Below are 15,958 nucleotides of genomic sequence, written 5' to 3'. Positions count from 1 at the left end.
CTTCGTTGCTCCGCGGCATGTGGGATCTTCCTGGACCAGGGCTCGAACCCGTGTCCCCTGCATTGGCAGGCGGATTCTTAACCACTGCACCACCAGGGAAGTCCCAACATTACCTTCTTAGATGCCACCAAATTGCCCTCCGAAAGATCTGAGCACTGATCTTAGAAAGGAATGCCCTCCCTTGCCCCCACCCAGGCCTGCCCATGCCAGGTATTAAGCATCTTTCTCTCCTTTGCCAGTGGGAGGTGAGAGGCATGAGCTGTTGTCTGGCTTACATTTTGTTGGTGAGGCTGCACAGCCCTTCCTGCTCCCCAGGCCTGCTCGGGAGCCACGGCCACCCCTTCTGTCCCCTCCCAGGCCCCGAGGACTCATGAGAGGCTTACAGGCACGTGCTGGGCCAGAACAAGGTGTCGTACCAGGTGCCCCGCTTCCACGGGGATGAGGAGTGCATCTTCGTAGAGGGCCTCTCCTTCCCTGACGCTGGCGTGAAAGATCCCAACCACCCCGCTGGTGCCTCTCTAGAAACTAAGGAGCAAGCGCCTTGCTCAAGTCCACGGTGGTCCTTGAACCATCCAGGCTCTGGACCCTGAGGCCAGTTTCTTTTCCCTCTGGTCTCCCCCTGCAGGATTTCTCTGAATCCCCCATCTTCACTGACACCGTGGTGTTCTGTGTGGTGCCCTGGATTATGACGCCCAGCACCCTGCCGCCCCTGGAGGTGTACGTGTGCCGGTGAGTCCGGGGGGTGCTGGGTGTCCTTCTGACCCTGGTGGCCCCTCTCTCCACCCCCAGGCCCAGCTCTGTCCTGAGCCACTCTCCCTGGGCTCGTCTGCAGTGTGAGGAACAACACGTGCTTTGTGGATGCAGTGGCGGAGCTGGCCAGGAGAGCCGGCTGCAAGCTGACCATCTGCCCACAGGCCGAGAACCGCAACGACCGCTGGATCCAGGTACCACGGCCGCCGGGCAGCACCTCACCCGACACTGGCCTGGAGGGAGAGGCTGGCCTATCCCAACGCGGGTGCTGCTGGGAATATCCAGGAGGAATGGGGCTGTGCTCGTCCTCCCCAGGGCACTGCTCTTTCTAACTCTAGACCTAGAGCTCTCCCCTTCTCTCCAGAACCTTCTGGAGGCTCAAGCACACTGACATTGAATTTGACATCCATTCACCCATAGGATCTGGCATAGGCACTGGGCTGAACCTGAAGGGGATGGCAGAGGTGCAGGGCACACGCTTCTTGCCCTCAACAACCTGGACCAGTGGTTCTCCATGGAAGGTGATTTCGTCCCCCCAGGGGACATTTGGCGGCATCTGGAGACATTTGGTCGTTACACTGAGAGAGGTGGTGCTATTGGCTTCCAGTGTGTAGAGACCAAGGGTGCTGCTAAACATCCTGCAATGCACAGGACGGCCTCCACGACAAAAATTATCTGGTCCCAAGTGTCAAGAGTGCCGAGGCTAGAAGCCCTGATGTAGAGAATGACTGCGACAGAAATCCCCGCCCAGCAGTCTAAGATGTAGCAGGGATGCCGGCAAAGTGCCAGCAGGGTTTGGAGGCGTGTGGCATCACCTCTGTCTGGGGGATCAGTGAAGACTGCCTGGAGGGGGCATCTGAGCTGGACCAGATTTGGCGAGTGGATAATGATTTGTGTCGCTTATCGAGCACTCATTGCTGGCCGTGTGTAGCATCACTTCATCTTCCTGACAATGCCCTGTCAATAAAGAAGGAGCTCTCAGTGGAGTAAATGCCTAGGGCCACAGATCTGGTAAGGGCTGTGCTGAGACTCAATGGACGGTGGTCCTGGCAGAAGACTGGTATGTGCAAAGGACCAGAGGTGGGAGGCATGAGAAAAGATGTCACCTATTCTCTTTGGCCAGGGCCCAGTTTCTCTGAAGGGCAAGAGTTGAGGTAGGAGGCCTTGAATGCCAAGATAAGAAGCTTTCATTTCAACTGGAGGTTCGTCCAATGAGGTGGTTCAGAGCAGGACTCTGGAGCCGGACAGGCTGGGTTTGGATCCTGGCTATGCTGCTGGCTAGCTGTGTGCCCTTGGACAAATAACTAGATCTCTCTGTTCCTCACTTTCCTCATCGGTGATATGGGGTAATCATGGCACCTCCACACAGGCATGTCATGAGGACTGATGGAGTTAATATTTGTAAAGAGCATAAGGCAGGGCCGGGCCCATAATCGTGAGCTTCTTGTTGGATACATAGTTCATCAGTGATGGGTCATCTTTGCCTCCGGAGCCAGAGGGCTCAGAATTGACCTGGGTGTGTTTACGTGTTTGAAAAGGAGGCCTGGGGCTTCCCTGGAGGTCCAGTGGTTAGGACTCCGAGCTTCCACTGCAGGGGGCATGGGTTAGATCCCTTGTCGGGGAACTAAGATCCCGCATGCCACATGCAGCGTGGCAAAACAAAAAGAAAAGGAGGCAGATCTGTACTCCTCAGGTCTCCTCGGCCCTGTCCAGCCGTCAATCCCTCATGACCACGTGCAGAGGCCAGATGTGCTGGCTGGTACCCAGCAGCCTGTTTGTCCATTGCAGGCCACCCAAACCCGTCTCTGTATCCACTCTGCCCTGACACAGCACAGGGACAACCCCAAGGCCATGTTCTCGTTCATTCCTGACCTGTCTTGCTGTGTGACCCTAGGCAAGGGGACCCCCTCTCTGAGCCTCCAGCCCCTCCCCCAGCTAGCAGACATCATGGCCCCTCCCCCGCAAGGGCAAAGCAGGCCTGTGGCACAGAACTCCCGTGAACAGTCTTCGCCAAGGTGCTGAGTGCCAGGCAAGCAGGGGAAGCTGCTGACCATCCACAGCTGGCGACCTCATGTTTGCAGGATGGGATGGAGCTGGGCTACATTCAGGCACCGCACAAGACCTTCCCAGTAGTCTTTGACTCCCCCGGGGAATGGAGAACTGCAGGACTTCCCTTACAAAAGAATCCTGGTGAGTGGTCAAGGCCACAGCCTAGGCCTGAGGGCTGAGAGACATTACCCCAAGGGCCAGACTGGGAACTATGTTCTTTAGCGACAGGAGTAGAGTTGCCAGATAAAATAGGAGATGCCCAGTTAAAGCTGAATTTCAGCTACACAGTGAGTAACTTTTAGTATAAGTATATCTCATACATTGCATGGGATATACTTATACTAAAAATATTTGTTTATCTGATATTCAAATTGAACTGGGCATCCTGTATCTTTTTTTTTTTTTTTTTGCGGTACACGGGCCTCTCACTGTTGTGGCCTCTCCCGTTGCGGAGCACAGGCTCCGGACGCGCAGGCTCAGCGGCCATGGCTCACGGGCCCAGCCGCTCTGCGGCATGTGGGATCTTCCCGGACCGGGGCACGAACCCATGTCCCCTGCATCCGCAGGCGGACTCTCAACCACTGCGCCACCAGGGAAGCCCGGCATCCTGTATCTTTTCTTTTTTTACTAAATCTGGCAGCCCGAGAAGGGAAAGGGAGGCAGGACAGTGCAGCTGTTAAGAACATAGGCTTTGGAGCCAGACAGCCTGGCTCTGTCACTCACATGCTGTGTGACCTTGCACAAATAATTTCCCCTCTCTGAGCCTCAATCTCCTCATCAGTAAAAATATGTTAGCCCTGGCCTCACAGGTGTTTGTGAGGCTTCTCCATGCCTACATGAAGAAAACATACAACATAGTTTGCTCGTATGATTATTGGTAATAAAGAGGGTGTCTTCAAATGAACTTACCTATGAAACAGAAACAGATGCACAGACATAGAGAACAGACTGGTGGTTGCCAAAGAGGAGGGGGAGTGGGGGAGGGAAGGACTGGGAGTTTGGGCTTAGCCAATGCAAACTGTTACATACAGGATGGATAAACAACAAGGTGCTACTGTCTAGCATAGGAAACTATATTTAATATCCTGTGATAAACCATAATGGAAAAGAATATGAAAAAGAAGAGATATATGTATCATTGAGTCATTCTGTTGTACAGCAGAAATTAACACAACATTGTAAATCAACTAAACTTCAATAAAATTAAAAAAAAAAAAGTGTCTTAATCTACCTCTCCTGAGAAAAGAGGGGAGATTCCCTCGTGCCAAAGAGAACGGAAGACTTCTCCAGCACCTTATTGGATCACAAAGGTGGGAGGAGCTCTCCCCTGGCCCTCGATATTGTCTAAATTCCTTCTAAGAGATGGCCCTGGGAAGTACTCCCCTTTTCCAGAGTTGAAAAACTGAGTCTCAGTTGAAAAACTGAGACCAGCCTATTTGTCCCCAAAGTAGGCCACTCTAGAGCAGCCAGATACCTGCCTTGGATTGGACTTGGCAGGAAGGCCGTGCAGAGGGTAAAGGGGGAGGCCGTGGCCTCAGGCTCAGTGTCTAATGGGGAGTGTTGGAGCAGCCAGGGCCCTCTCTGCTGTTTTCCCATCACCATGGGGAATAACGTTCTCTAATATGGCAGCGGGGCCAGTCAGTGAGCTGTGTGTGTCCCAGCCTTGGCAGGCGTGAATAAAATACCGCTAGGTCAGATCCCCATCTTTGACTCAGTATTTCCATCTGAAGAATGGGTGGTCACTCCCACTCTAAGGAGCTCAAAGCCCAACAGGTAGGTTCAAGCTCTTCCTGGTGAGCCTCCCCACTCCCAGCCTGACTCAACTTCCCCTACCAGGGTCCAGATTTCGGCTACGTGACTCGGGAACCACGAGACAACTCTGTGAGTGGCCTGGATTCCTTTGGGAACCTGGAGGTCAGTCCCCCAGTGGTGGCCAATGGGAAAGAATACCCCCTGGGGAGGATCCTCTTTGGTGGCAACCTGCCTGGGTGAGAGAGGTGTTCCTGGGGTGGAGACTGAGGGTGGGGTGGTGATGGTGGCTGGGGGAGGGGCCATTCTACTCCTGGAAGAGAACCAGAAAAAATCAGTGATGAAATTGTAGACCTGGATGTGGTGGGGTGGGAGCAGAAGACGGTTCTCCAGACACTGTCCACACTTACCTCCGGGAGTCTGAGAAGACTGGAGCAAGCAGAGACGTAAGAGATCATTCAGTTCAACCCTTTCATTTCATAAGTGGGCCCAGAGAAGGTGAGTGACCTGGGAAAGGTCACACAGGCTGCAAAGTTATGACTAGACTTAGGTCTTCTGATTCAGAAAATAAATAGATGTTGACATCAATTAATAGTTATATATGAAAAAGTTTTAAGTCTCAGCAGTCCCAGGAGAAATTACATTTAAATCAATGCTTGTTCACACTATGATGTAAATGACTAATATCAGACCTTGTCCTGAGAGCAAAAGGGAGGTATAGGACATGAAAATTGAGACAGCAGTGACACAAAGAGAGAGTGTAACTGATTATGTCTTGTTCAATATGTGACACAGGGATATTGATGAAAAAGAAAAGGAATTATATGATAATGGTTATTTGCTATGGAATAGACCAAAACTGAGCCAACCAAATTCAGCGAAGCAGTTAGAACAGACCTGTGATCAAACAACAGGTGAAACAAGAAGCTTTGAAGGGGACTACCTGCCCTCAAACACATGATCTCACAGAAAGAGGAAGTTGGGGCCATGCCATTAGATACTTTTTCAGAAGGCAAGAGAAGAATGGGGTTTAAATTCATGAACATAATATGCCGGGGCTATGAGAAAAGATCACCCTCTCCCCTCACTGACATGCAGGAAGGCGAGGCTGCAGCAAGAGAGATGTAAGTTAAACTCTACAAAGCACTGCCCAGCCGGTGATTGAATATGGGGGTGAAATCAGTCTCTTAGAGAATGTGAGGATGGGGCCTGAGGGTGTTTCTGAGGATTTGCCTGTATGGTGAGACCTGGGTGGGTCACTGACCTGGTGTGATTGACCTGTCCTGTGTCTGCCTCATCAAGAACTCACCTGGAGTGTAATTTATTATATAAATATATATTTTTTTAATATATATATTTATTTATTTATTTATTTTAACATCTTTATTGGAGTATAACTGCTTTACAATGGTGTGTTAGTTTCTGCTATACAACAAACTGAATCAGCTATACGTATACATATATCCCCATATCCCCTCCCTCTTGCGTCTCCCTCCCACCCTCCCTATCCCACCCCTCTAGGTGGTCACAAAGCACCCAGCTGATCTCCCTGTGCTATGCGGCTGCTTCCCACTAGCTATCTGTTTTACATTTGGTAGTATATATAAGTCCATGCCTATTTATTTTTTATTTTTGGCTGCGTTGGGTCTTTGTTGCGGCACGCAGGATCTTCGTTGCTGGGCACGGGCTTCTCTCTAGCTGTGGCTCGCGTGCTCAGGAGTCTCAGCGTGCAGCCTTAGTTGCCCCACGGCATGTGGGATCTTAGTTACCCCACCAGGGATCGGACCTGTGTCCCCTGCATTGGAAGGTGGATTCTAAACCACTGGACCACCAGGGAAGCCCCGAGTGCAATTTAAATATATATTTATTGTCTTCCCTGATTACAAAAGCAATGCATTTTTGGGCAGATGTTGCAGAAATCTTGAACTCTTGTCATTCCATTTCTGCATATATGTATATTTTTAGTTAACTTTTGTTTTTTAACCCCTTGGGCCCCAGGTCAAGAGGCTGCAGGGTCACCCAGGTGGTTCGGGACTTCCTTCACGCGCAGAAGGTGCAGCCCACTGTGGAGCTTTTTGTGGACTGGTTGGCCGCGGGCCATGTGGATGAGTTTCTGAGCTTTGTCCCTGCCCCCGATGGGAAGGTAAGGACTCGGGAGACAGCTCTGGGTTAGGGGATGAGCTCCAAGGAGCCATGCTGAGGCCGGCGAGCTCAATGGAATCTGCTCTCTCCACACAGGGCTTCCGGACGCTCCTGGCCAGCCCTAGCACCTGCTTCAAGCTCTTCCAGGAAAAGTAGAAGCAGGGCCACGGCATGGCCCTCCTGTTCCAAGGGGTTATTGGTGGGTACCAGTGCTGTATCCCTCATCACAGATCTCCCACCCCCGTCACCTAAATTAAGACACGTTGTGGCTTGAGGGAGGAAGGGCACATTTTAAAACAGGGCTGTCCTCCCAGGTGTGAGATCCCTTGCTCCACGAGATACCACTGTCCATGGCTGGGGCAGAGCTGGCAGGGAGCTCCATGATGGATGATGGGCTTGTGGTGGGTGTGGACAGAGTGGAGACGTGGCCAGCTTTGTGGGCACGTGACCAGGGCAGTCATACAGGGCCCTCTGCTCAGAAGGGTCCAGCACTTGGGATTTGATGCTCTGCCCTTCACTGTCTTGAAAATCTTAATAATTTGTGTTTTGTGAGCAAAATCTGATTGATCAATGGAGCATCTTTTGGGGGCTTGGAGCCTGGGCTCATGAACAGTCCCACCCTGGACCACACCTCTCTCTGAGAGAAAAGCTTCCATAGAACTTAGAAGCTCCCAAGTATAACTTCCCACGTCCCCTTACCACCCCTCACTACCATCACCCCGAAGCCCCAGCTATAAAGTGGAAGAAATACAATTTCCCCAAACCCATCACTCCCACAAGGACCATGAATAGACTCCTTTGAGCTCAGATGAAACCTGAAAAAATGCTCAAATCCAAATTTCATGTACCAGGCAGGGAGAAAGCTATCTTCATCTTTCTTGGAAGTACCGCTTTACAGGGAGCAGTGTCCTGAGCAGGACAGTGAGGGAATTCACAGCTGTCAGACCGCACATAGCCACCATGTGGCACTGGAGAGCTGATACCCAGGGTGGTGGCCGTGGAGGTCCAGCACACCTCAGTGGTCACCTACTGTGTACCAGCCCCCAGGCTGTGTGGTCCACGCAGGTTACCCCATTTGACCTCAGGAGAGCCTGTGAGGCTTACTGTCACTCTGCTTCACACGTCAGAATATGAGGCTCAGAGAGGGTAAGTCGCTGGCCCAGAGGCCTCAGCAATAATGCAGTGGAGCTGGGTCTGGATTCCAACTAGGGTGGGGGGGATGTCAAGCCTGGGGTGGGGGGTGGGGTGGCCAGCAAGCCCTCTCCTTTCCCTTGGTCAAGGCTTCACCCCTTCATGAGCACTGGGCTTGGGTTTGAATCACAAGCACCCCCATTTCCTAGCTGCAAGACCTGAGGCAAGTCTTTTTACCTCTCTGAGCCTCAGTTTCCTCATCTGTAAAGTGGGGATGATGATGCATACCTTGTAGGGTTGCCATGAGGCCTAAATGAAGTGCTGAGTGTAGAGCGCTGGACTCAGGGCCTGCACAGGGTAAGAGCTTCATAAATGGCAGCCATGAGGATTGTGAGCCATTGGCTCTGACCTCCCCTGTCACGCCCGTCTCCACGGGCACCTCATCAAGGCTGCAGGAAAGCTGGGCCTGGGGGAGCCCCTTTGCCATGCAGTCACCTCTTGGAGGTCAGGGGCAGGGTCCAGTGGTGTCCGTCAGGGCTGGCACTGGTGGCAGGTGGGTGACCCAGCTCCCTGACCCACCACTAGCCAAAAAAGAGCGATCATCACCCAGTGCCCCGGTGGGAGAGGGGGAGGCTGTACATTTCCAATAAAAGGTGTCGCCACTTCCGAAGTGCTCAGATGAGGGTCTAAAGTTCATGGCACTGCAGCCACCTGCCCCTGCCGTCCTCACACGCCCAGACTCGCACAGTGGCCAAGCGGAAAGGCCGGGGAGCTGCTGACTCAGCAAGACCGGTACCTGCGAACTTGGCCTCTGTCTGGCTGCTTCCCAGAGCAGGTGGCCCTCCCTGCTGGCATTGTTCTCGCCCTGCCCTTCGTGTCTCTCTCTCCTTCACAGGCAATCAGCAGATCAACGCCATCTCCATCGACCAGGTCCTCTCCAATGAAAACCTCATCAGTTACGATAGGTTTGTCCAGGTACAGGGCCGTGGGCTGTGAGTGGGAGCTGGGCGTGGCTGGGGACCGGGATGGGGACGGGGGCCTGAAGCTCACAGTTCATGAAAGCTCAGGCTGGAGCAGGCCCAGATGAGGGCCCCTAAACCCTGACTTTGACCCGAGAGAAAGGAGGGGGTAAGCAGGCGCATGTGAGGAGGACAAACATTCCAGGCAGAGGGCACAGCACAGACGAGGCCCTGAGGAGGAACAGAGGGGCCTGGGGTGTTTAAGGACAAGCCAGGAGGCCCACGTGGAGTGCGGGGAGACAGGTCCCACAAGGCCTTGTAGGGCATCACTAGGGCTTTGGCTGTGACTCCGAGTGAGATTGGAGGCCACTGGGGAATTTGAGCAGAGGACTTATGCTTTGAAATGATCTCTCTGCTGCTGTGTTGAGAATATATCTTCTATTATGGCAAGGGGTGGGGAGTGGTGACAGTAGGTCCCAGCAGGAAACATATGGCACTTGAAGCGGATAACTGTAGAAAAGTTTAACAAAGAGAATATTTACAAAGACATAGGGAGGATTTGAGGAAATCAACAAAGGCCTGTCCCATATCCCCAGGGTAGAAAGAGGGGAGCCGTCACCACCCCTGGGCCTGGAGGAATTAGGCAAGGAAGATGTTACTGGAACCTGGAGGGGTCACTACAAGAAGAGGCTACGAGACAGCAGCTGGGACTTCACAGCCAACCCACAGTGACCTGACAGGGAGGGAGCTGGGGGAACAAAGATCCCAACTGCACTCTCCTACCAGCCCCCCCACCTTCTGCCAGTGCCCCCATTGGCTGAACCCAACCGGAAGCCTGTGGGTAGGGGAGCCCCTGATTCCCAAGGGGCAGCCTCCCAGGGCACAGAGCAGATAAGATGGGTGACAGTGGGTCCAGTAGAGCAAACAGAATATCCAGCCCAGGGCCTTCCAAGAAGCAAATGCCAAGATGGGGGTTAAGCATGCAAGGATTTTATTAGGGGCAATGCTGCAGGAGGGAAAGATGAAGGGAGCTGGAGGAGGCTGGGCAAGCTGGTCCTGAGGGAAGGAGAGGGAAGGAAGGGTGGATGCATCCTTTACTGCCGCACAGTCAAGTTAGGCTCGGCCAAACTGCGGGATTCTGCAAGCCAATCAGCCATCAGAGGGTCCCGGCTCCCAGAAACTGTCTGCCTTAGTATCCTTGCGGAGCTCAGCCATTGGCTGTTAGCAGCTGGTGGGAGGTGTGGCCTCGGGCGGGCGCCAGCACAGGAAGGATTTCAGAGCTGGATCTGGGCAGCTGGGCCCTCGGTCAATTCCACTCCCATGGCTGGAGGTCTTCGAGGAGCATTGTCATGGCCGCCACATGAAGCAAGACCAGAAGAAGCCAGGAGGCCAGTGAGGAGGCCGCTGCCGGCAGCCAGGCGGGCGGGGAGGCCTCTACCCCGGGTGGAAGGGGTGGAAGTAGTGGGGAGGCGTCCGATCGGGCGTATATTTTGGAAGTAGAGCCCACGGGACTGGCTGATGATGGATGCTGAGTGAGAGGAAAGGAGGCATCGAGGATGGCCTCAGGGATTTTGACCCAAGCAATGGGTCCATTCACAGAGTGGAAGAACGGGGTGGGGGCATGGGTGGAAATGAAGAGGTTGTCTTTGGACCCGTCACATCTGATGTGCCCGTTAGACACCCAAGTAAAGATGCAAAGTGCTGGTTATGCTTGCACGTCTGAGCTCAGCAAAGAGGCTGGGCTCTATAAAGCGGTTGGGAGATAGAAATTTAGGAGTTGTCAGTGTCTGGTGTTTTAAACCATAAGACTGAAGGAGAGGGACTTCCCTGGCGGTGCAGTGGTTAAGAATCTGCCTTCCAGTGCAGGGGACTCAGGTTTGATCCCTGGTCGGGGAATTAAGATCCCACATGCTGAGGGCCAGCTAAGCCCATGTGCCACACCTAGAGAGAAGCCTGCACGCCACAACGAAAGATCCCGCACGCCGAAATTAAGACCCAACGCAGCCAAAAAAAAAAAAAAAAAAGACTGAAGGAGATCCCCTAAGGAGTGAAGGATCTAGAGAAGGGAGAGGGTCAAGGATGGAACACTCTGGAACACTCTCACTTGAGCCTGGCTAATGGGATAGGACTATGAGGGGTGGGACACGGGGCAGGTATATTTTGATGAAGGGGTACAAAGAGAAGGTTTGTGTGGAGAGTTGATCTCTGGGCATCCTGCCCGTCCTTAACCAGACATGACCCCTGGGGTTCCCTCCAATATGGGCAAGGTCTCCTACCTCTTCCTTCCTCCTCTCCTAGAGCTGCGTCGACTGGAACCGGGAGGTGCTGAAGCGGGAGCTGGGCCTGACCGATGGTGACCTCATCGACATCCCCCAGCTCTTCAAGATGGAGAGGAGAAAGGCGGTGGCCTTCTTCCCTGACTTGGTGAGGCCACCACCCGTGATTTAAGGTTTCATCAAATTAAGCTCTGAGCCTCTGCTCCCCAGTGGGCAAGACGATTGGTCGCTGCCATGTTTGGGACTGTGGTGGCTGGTAGCGGCGGCAGGGAGAATCAGAGGTCCCATGGTGCCCAGCAGAATGACTTCTTCTTGGCTGACTGTCATGGTCACTATGAAATGCTCATTGGCCAAGCCCTTGCTCAGGGGCCATCAGGGAAGGGCTCTTCTCTCCTCCCAGGGACCCACTTGATATTTGTGGAGTGAATGAAAGATTGCATGAGGCTGTGCATGTAAAGCATGTAGTATCCACTGGAAGCTCAGGTGCCCATTCTGCTCTCTTTCTCCCAGTAAACAGCTCTTCACCATCCTCCACATATTTAGGGTACCCTGTGTGAGATACACAGGTGATTAAGGCTGCTCCCTGCGCCCAAGGAGCTGCCGGTCAAATCTGTTCAGGGGAAAACTCTCTTCACCTCTCTGAGAATGTGTCCCGGCAATCTACTTTGTATAATAAAGTGATGTGGCAGTTCAGAGATGGGACAAATCACTTCCGGCACAAGAGGTAGGACTGGAGATCCAAGAGGGCTTCATGGAAGAAGTGGCCTTTGATTGAGCCCTGAGGGCCTTACCTCTGAAACTTGAACTTGCATCTGGAACACATGGACCACTGGGCCCTCACCCCAGGGGTTCTGATCTAGCAGGGACCTGAGACACTGCTGCCTTTCTAACAAGCAAGCATCCAGGTGATGCTTGCTGCTCTCTGAGGACCACACTTTGAGATCACCGCTGTCAATCACCCGGCTTCCTCCTTCTTCTTTCCCCTACCCTTTCAAACCCTCTACACCTCCATCCTCCAGAGGAGCTAGACTCGCCCATCATCAGAGGCTCGCAGGGAGCCCGTCCACACCACCACTGCTTCATCCCTCCTTTTTTCCTTCCCCTTTCTGGCTTTTTGACATCTTTGATTTCCCCACTTGTAAAGCCTCTCATCACTCCTTTTCCTTCCTGCATCTCTAAGGAGGCCTGGCAATTATGTCTGTGCCCCCAAAAAGCTTGTGCACTGGTCCAGATTCTTGTGTTTGCAGGAGGACCACCCAAGCCAGCTTCAGCCAGAGCAGAAGATTTAGTATAAGGACCCCAGGAAAGCCAGGGGCAGCTGTGGGGGACATCAGGAGCGCGTGGAACCATTTCTTGTCTCTGCGTCTACATCATTCATCCCTCTCCTTCCCTGCTTCTCCTCCTCCATTTCTTGGTTTCCCTTGCTCCTCTGTCCCTGGGGATGAATATTAATATGGCCACATGTAAGTATAGACACAGGCAGAGATTGACTCAACTCTCCCACCATATCAACTTCAAACACCGGAGGAGAGAATCTGATTGATCCAGCTGGGGTCATATGTCTACCCTGGTCCAATTGGCTACAGCCTAGGAGTTTGGGATTCTGTAGCACAGACATGGCAACCACCATGATCCACCAATAAGGAGGGCAGTCACCAGAGAAATAAGTTGTCATTGTGAACTCTGCAGACGTGCCCATGGCAATGCACAGCTGGCCAGATTTCTTAGCAGCCCAAGTTCTTCTCCCGCTGCCTGGAGAGGCGAGTAGCTATTTGCAAGCCTGCCTCAAAGACAAACCCAGGTCCTGCCGGGTGTAGTGAGGGTGCTGGGGTGGGAGTCGATGATGAAGTGCTGCCCCTGACCTGGGCTCCCCCTTTGTTGTAGGTGAACATGCTGGTGCTGGGGAAGCACCTGGGCATCCCCAAGCCCTTCGGACCCATCATCTACGGCCGCTGCTGCCTGGGGGAGAAGGTGCGGTCCCTGCTGGAGCCGCTGGGCCTCCAGTGCACCTTCACTGACGACTTCACCCTATACCACAAGCTGCACGGGGAGGTGCACTGCGGCACCATCGTGCGCCGGCAGACCTTCTCCTTCAGGTGGTGGAACATGGTGCCCTGAGCCCATCCCCCCACCATCCTTTACCCCTGGGGTGGGATGTCGGCCTGGGTGATGGAGACTGAGACAGGCCCCTGAACAATAAGTGTCAAGAGACTCCAAGTTTCCAGATGGAACACCCTCTTGGAAGCCTTTTCCTTAGAAGTGTTCACGCCTCACCTGCAAGCCATTTGGTTTTCAGCCTTGATTCCCCTTGGCCTCCCAATAAGAAGGACCTCGTTTCTTGTGGCCTCTCATGCGGATCAACATGACCCACGGGAACTCCTCCAAACATCCCCCTCCCCCCTTCCCCCAAATCCTCTGTATGGGGCCTAATTCACTTTGGGGTCTAGAAACATCCATGCATCTCCTCTGCCCTCTTGGCCTGTGTGTCCTAACAGAGGAAGGACCCACAATCCTGCTTTGGTCTGATTGCCTCTGGAGCTACAGGGGAGAGAGGTCCAGCCCATAGCCTCACCCACAGGAAAGGAGCAGAGGCGGGACCAGCATTCCAACTCCCAGGCTCCTGACCAGGTGTTGAACGCCACCCCCGCCCAGTGCCCAGCAGGAGCTTTAACATAGTAGGTGCTTCTAGACACATGTTGAAGCAATGGTAGTCACCCCTTAGCCTTAGAAACATCTCATCAGCTGATGTTCAGAAACCTGACTTGGTTCTAAGACCTCCTGGAATTTCTTGGAGATGAAAATATCTGGGGAATTCCCGGAGATTGGCAAGACTGGGTGCAAGGGTGAAAAATGTCCTTCATAATACATGGGGTGCATCAGTGGCCCTGGGTCCTCTCTGCAGGAGGGGAGAGCCCTGGTAAAATCAGTCCTAGGCTTTCTGTTGACTCCCGGTCAATACTTCCATATCTTGCTCCGCCTCAGGAGAGGGGGGCCTGGTGGGCCGGACCCACCGAGACGGCTCACAAGGGGGCAACTCTGGGAATGAAGCGCTCTGAGTGCAGGGGAGTGGGGGGAGGGGTTGGGTGGTTTTCTCCAGATGTGTGTCAGTTACATGTGTGTTGTGTGGGTCCAGCTGTGTTTCCATCCCTGGCTAATAAAGCTACAGAAGCACAAATGGTTTGAGTCTAATTTGGGCCCTTCTTTGGGCTTAGAACACAACAGCAAGAACAGAGAAGTTTTTTTGCGGCTGAAGTATTTGCTTGCCTGACCCCCAAGAAGATGAGGCTGAGAAGCCCAAATTTTGGTAAGACTGTGAGGTTGCTCCATCTTGGCCATAGGATGAGTTAGGGCCACCGTGGACAGTTGCAATGATACGGATGCATAAATGCAAGCCCAGGGGTCAAATGTCAGGCTGCCAGGACCACGTGAGCATGGCAGGGTGAGCGTCTGGGCTGTGGCTGGAAGGTTGCATCGTGAGTGTGGCAGTGAGGGAGGCCAGTGTATGTGGAGCATGGAGAGGCCTACCATGTGCCCTCAGAGACATCCTCCTTCCTGCCCATGGGGAGGCCATGAGCACCCCATGAAGGCCCCGGCGGGCTTGCTCTAGATCCCCAGGAAATCGCTCTCTTTGCTTGTCCCTTCCAAGCCCTGTATTCTCTCCGGAGATGCAAAACCCATAAAAACTCAAGCTGGCCCTAGGGCTGGGTTTTGCCAGGCAAAAATCTCTAACCTCAGGAGTTTACATCTAGGGAGGTAGCAAGAAAAGAAACACAAATAGCTAAGTGCCATTAAGTGGAGGAAGTGAGGGCCAGGGAATAGAGGGGATAGGGACTTGCTTCAGCAGGATAATTGTCACCTCTCAACGGAGGTGACATTTGAGCTGAGACTGGAGGATGACACCGAGCTGCGGGTAAGCAGGGGAGCAAGCTTCTGGGCACTGGGAACGGCTGTGCAAAGGCCTAGAAGTAGGGGAGCACAGGCAGCAGAGGCAGGACCAAAAGCCCTGGATGGGGGTGTGTGGAGGGAGTAGACGAGGAGGAGGCCTGTTTTCCTGTAGCCCTACTACGCCCATCTTGAAGCATGTTGTCCCTCTCCACTCCCCCTCTCCAGGGTCTGACTCAGGGGTGGGCAGGAGAAGGTAGAGCATGCCCAGGCACTCTGCCCGCCCGACAGGGTTCCTGGACAAAGCAATATGGCACAGTGAAAAGGCCACGTGCCTCGGAGTCAGATGACCTGACGCTGAACTGACTCTTCTCAGCTGTGCATTTAAGCTCTCTGAGACTCAGTTTCCTCCTCTGTAAAATGGGCATGATAATCGTGCCTGCCTCACAGAGCTTGAGTGGGGTTTAAGTGAGGTGCCTAGTAGCACCGTGCCTGGCGCGTAGTAAGTGCTTGATAAAAGGTCACTGTTGTTATATAACACCCCCTGGACCATCCCCAAATGATGGTTCTGCATATATACTCCTAATTTCTGCATTCAAATAGGGGACAAAGACCTTTTGAGACCCAGAGGTCAGATTTGGGAGGAAGGGAAGGGAAAGGAAGGCTGTCCTGGCAACTCTCAGGTCATATCCTGCTGGGCTCAGTTGCATGAGGTTGACCCAGGAGGAGGCTCCTGCCCAGAGAGGAGTGAGAGCCTATCTTTCTTGTAGAGATTTACAACTTGGGTGGCACTGGGCCCGCCTGACTCATGCTATATTCAGAATTAGGAATAAGTAACTTCAGGAGGTTGCCCAACCCTGTGGTCTCCTGCCCCTTCCTTGGCAGCCCCGGAGGGCGGGAGTGTCAGGTGGGATTGCTGGGGCTCCAGGGTAGGGTGGCCGGAAAGGAATTCTGGACGACTGGACCGAGTCAATGGAACTGTCATTTCCTGTAGGGTCAATGTCATCCACATCTCCTACA

The 15,958-nt window shown here is 53.3% G+C and overlaps 1 protein-coding gene across 1 annotated transcript in view; it reads left to right on the top strand.

Annotated features, from left to right (window-relative positions):
- Positions 1-13,174, top strand: part of PADI3 (peptidyl arginine deiminase 3) — a 28,559-nt gene extending 15,385 nt beyond the window's left edge. The window contains 11 exon segments of the mRNA XM_029229715.1: positions 358-536; positions 626-729; positions 833-944; positions 2,832-2,894; positions 2,896-2,940; positions 4,636-4,787; positions 6,547-6,691; positions 6,787-6,889; positions 8,717-8,796; positions 11,079-11,204; positions 12,941-13,174. Coding sequence (XP_029085548.1) covers positions 358-536; positions 626-729; positions 833-944; positions 2,832-2,894; positions 2,896-2,940; positions 4,636-4,787; positions 6,547-6,691; positions 6,787-6,889; positions 8,717-8,796; positions 11,079-11,204; positions 12,941-13,174 — 1,343 coding nt within the window.
- Positions 13,175-15,958: the final 2,784 nt, after the last annotated feature.

The sequence above is a fragment of the Monodon monoceros genome, unplaced genomic scaffold, assembly GCF_005190385.1.
Source record: "Monodon monoceros isolate NGI ecotype Baffin Bay Population unplaced genomic scaffold, NGI_Narwhal_1 Super_Scaffold_18, whole genome shotgun sequence".
NCBI lineage: Eukaryota > Metazoa > Chordata > Mammalia > Artiodactyla > Monodontidae > Monodon > Monodon monoceros.
This window is presented reverse-complemented; position numbering and strand designations above follow the sequence as displayed.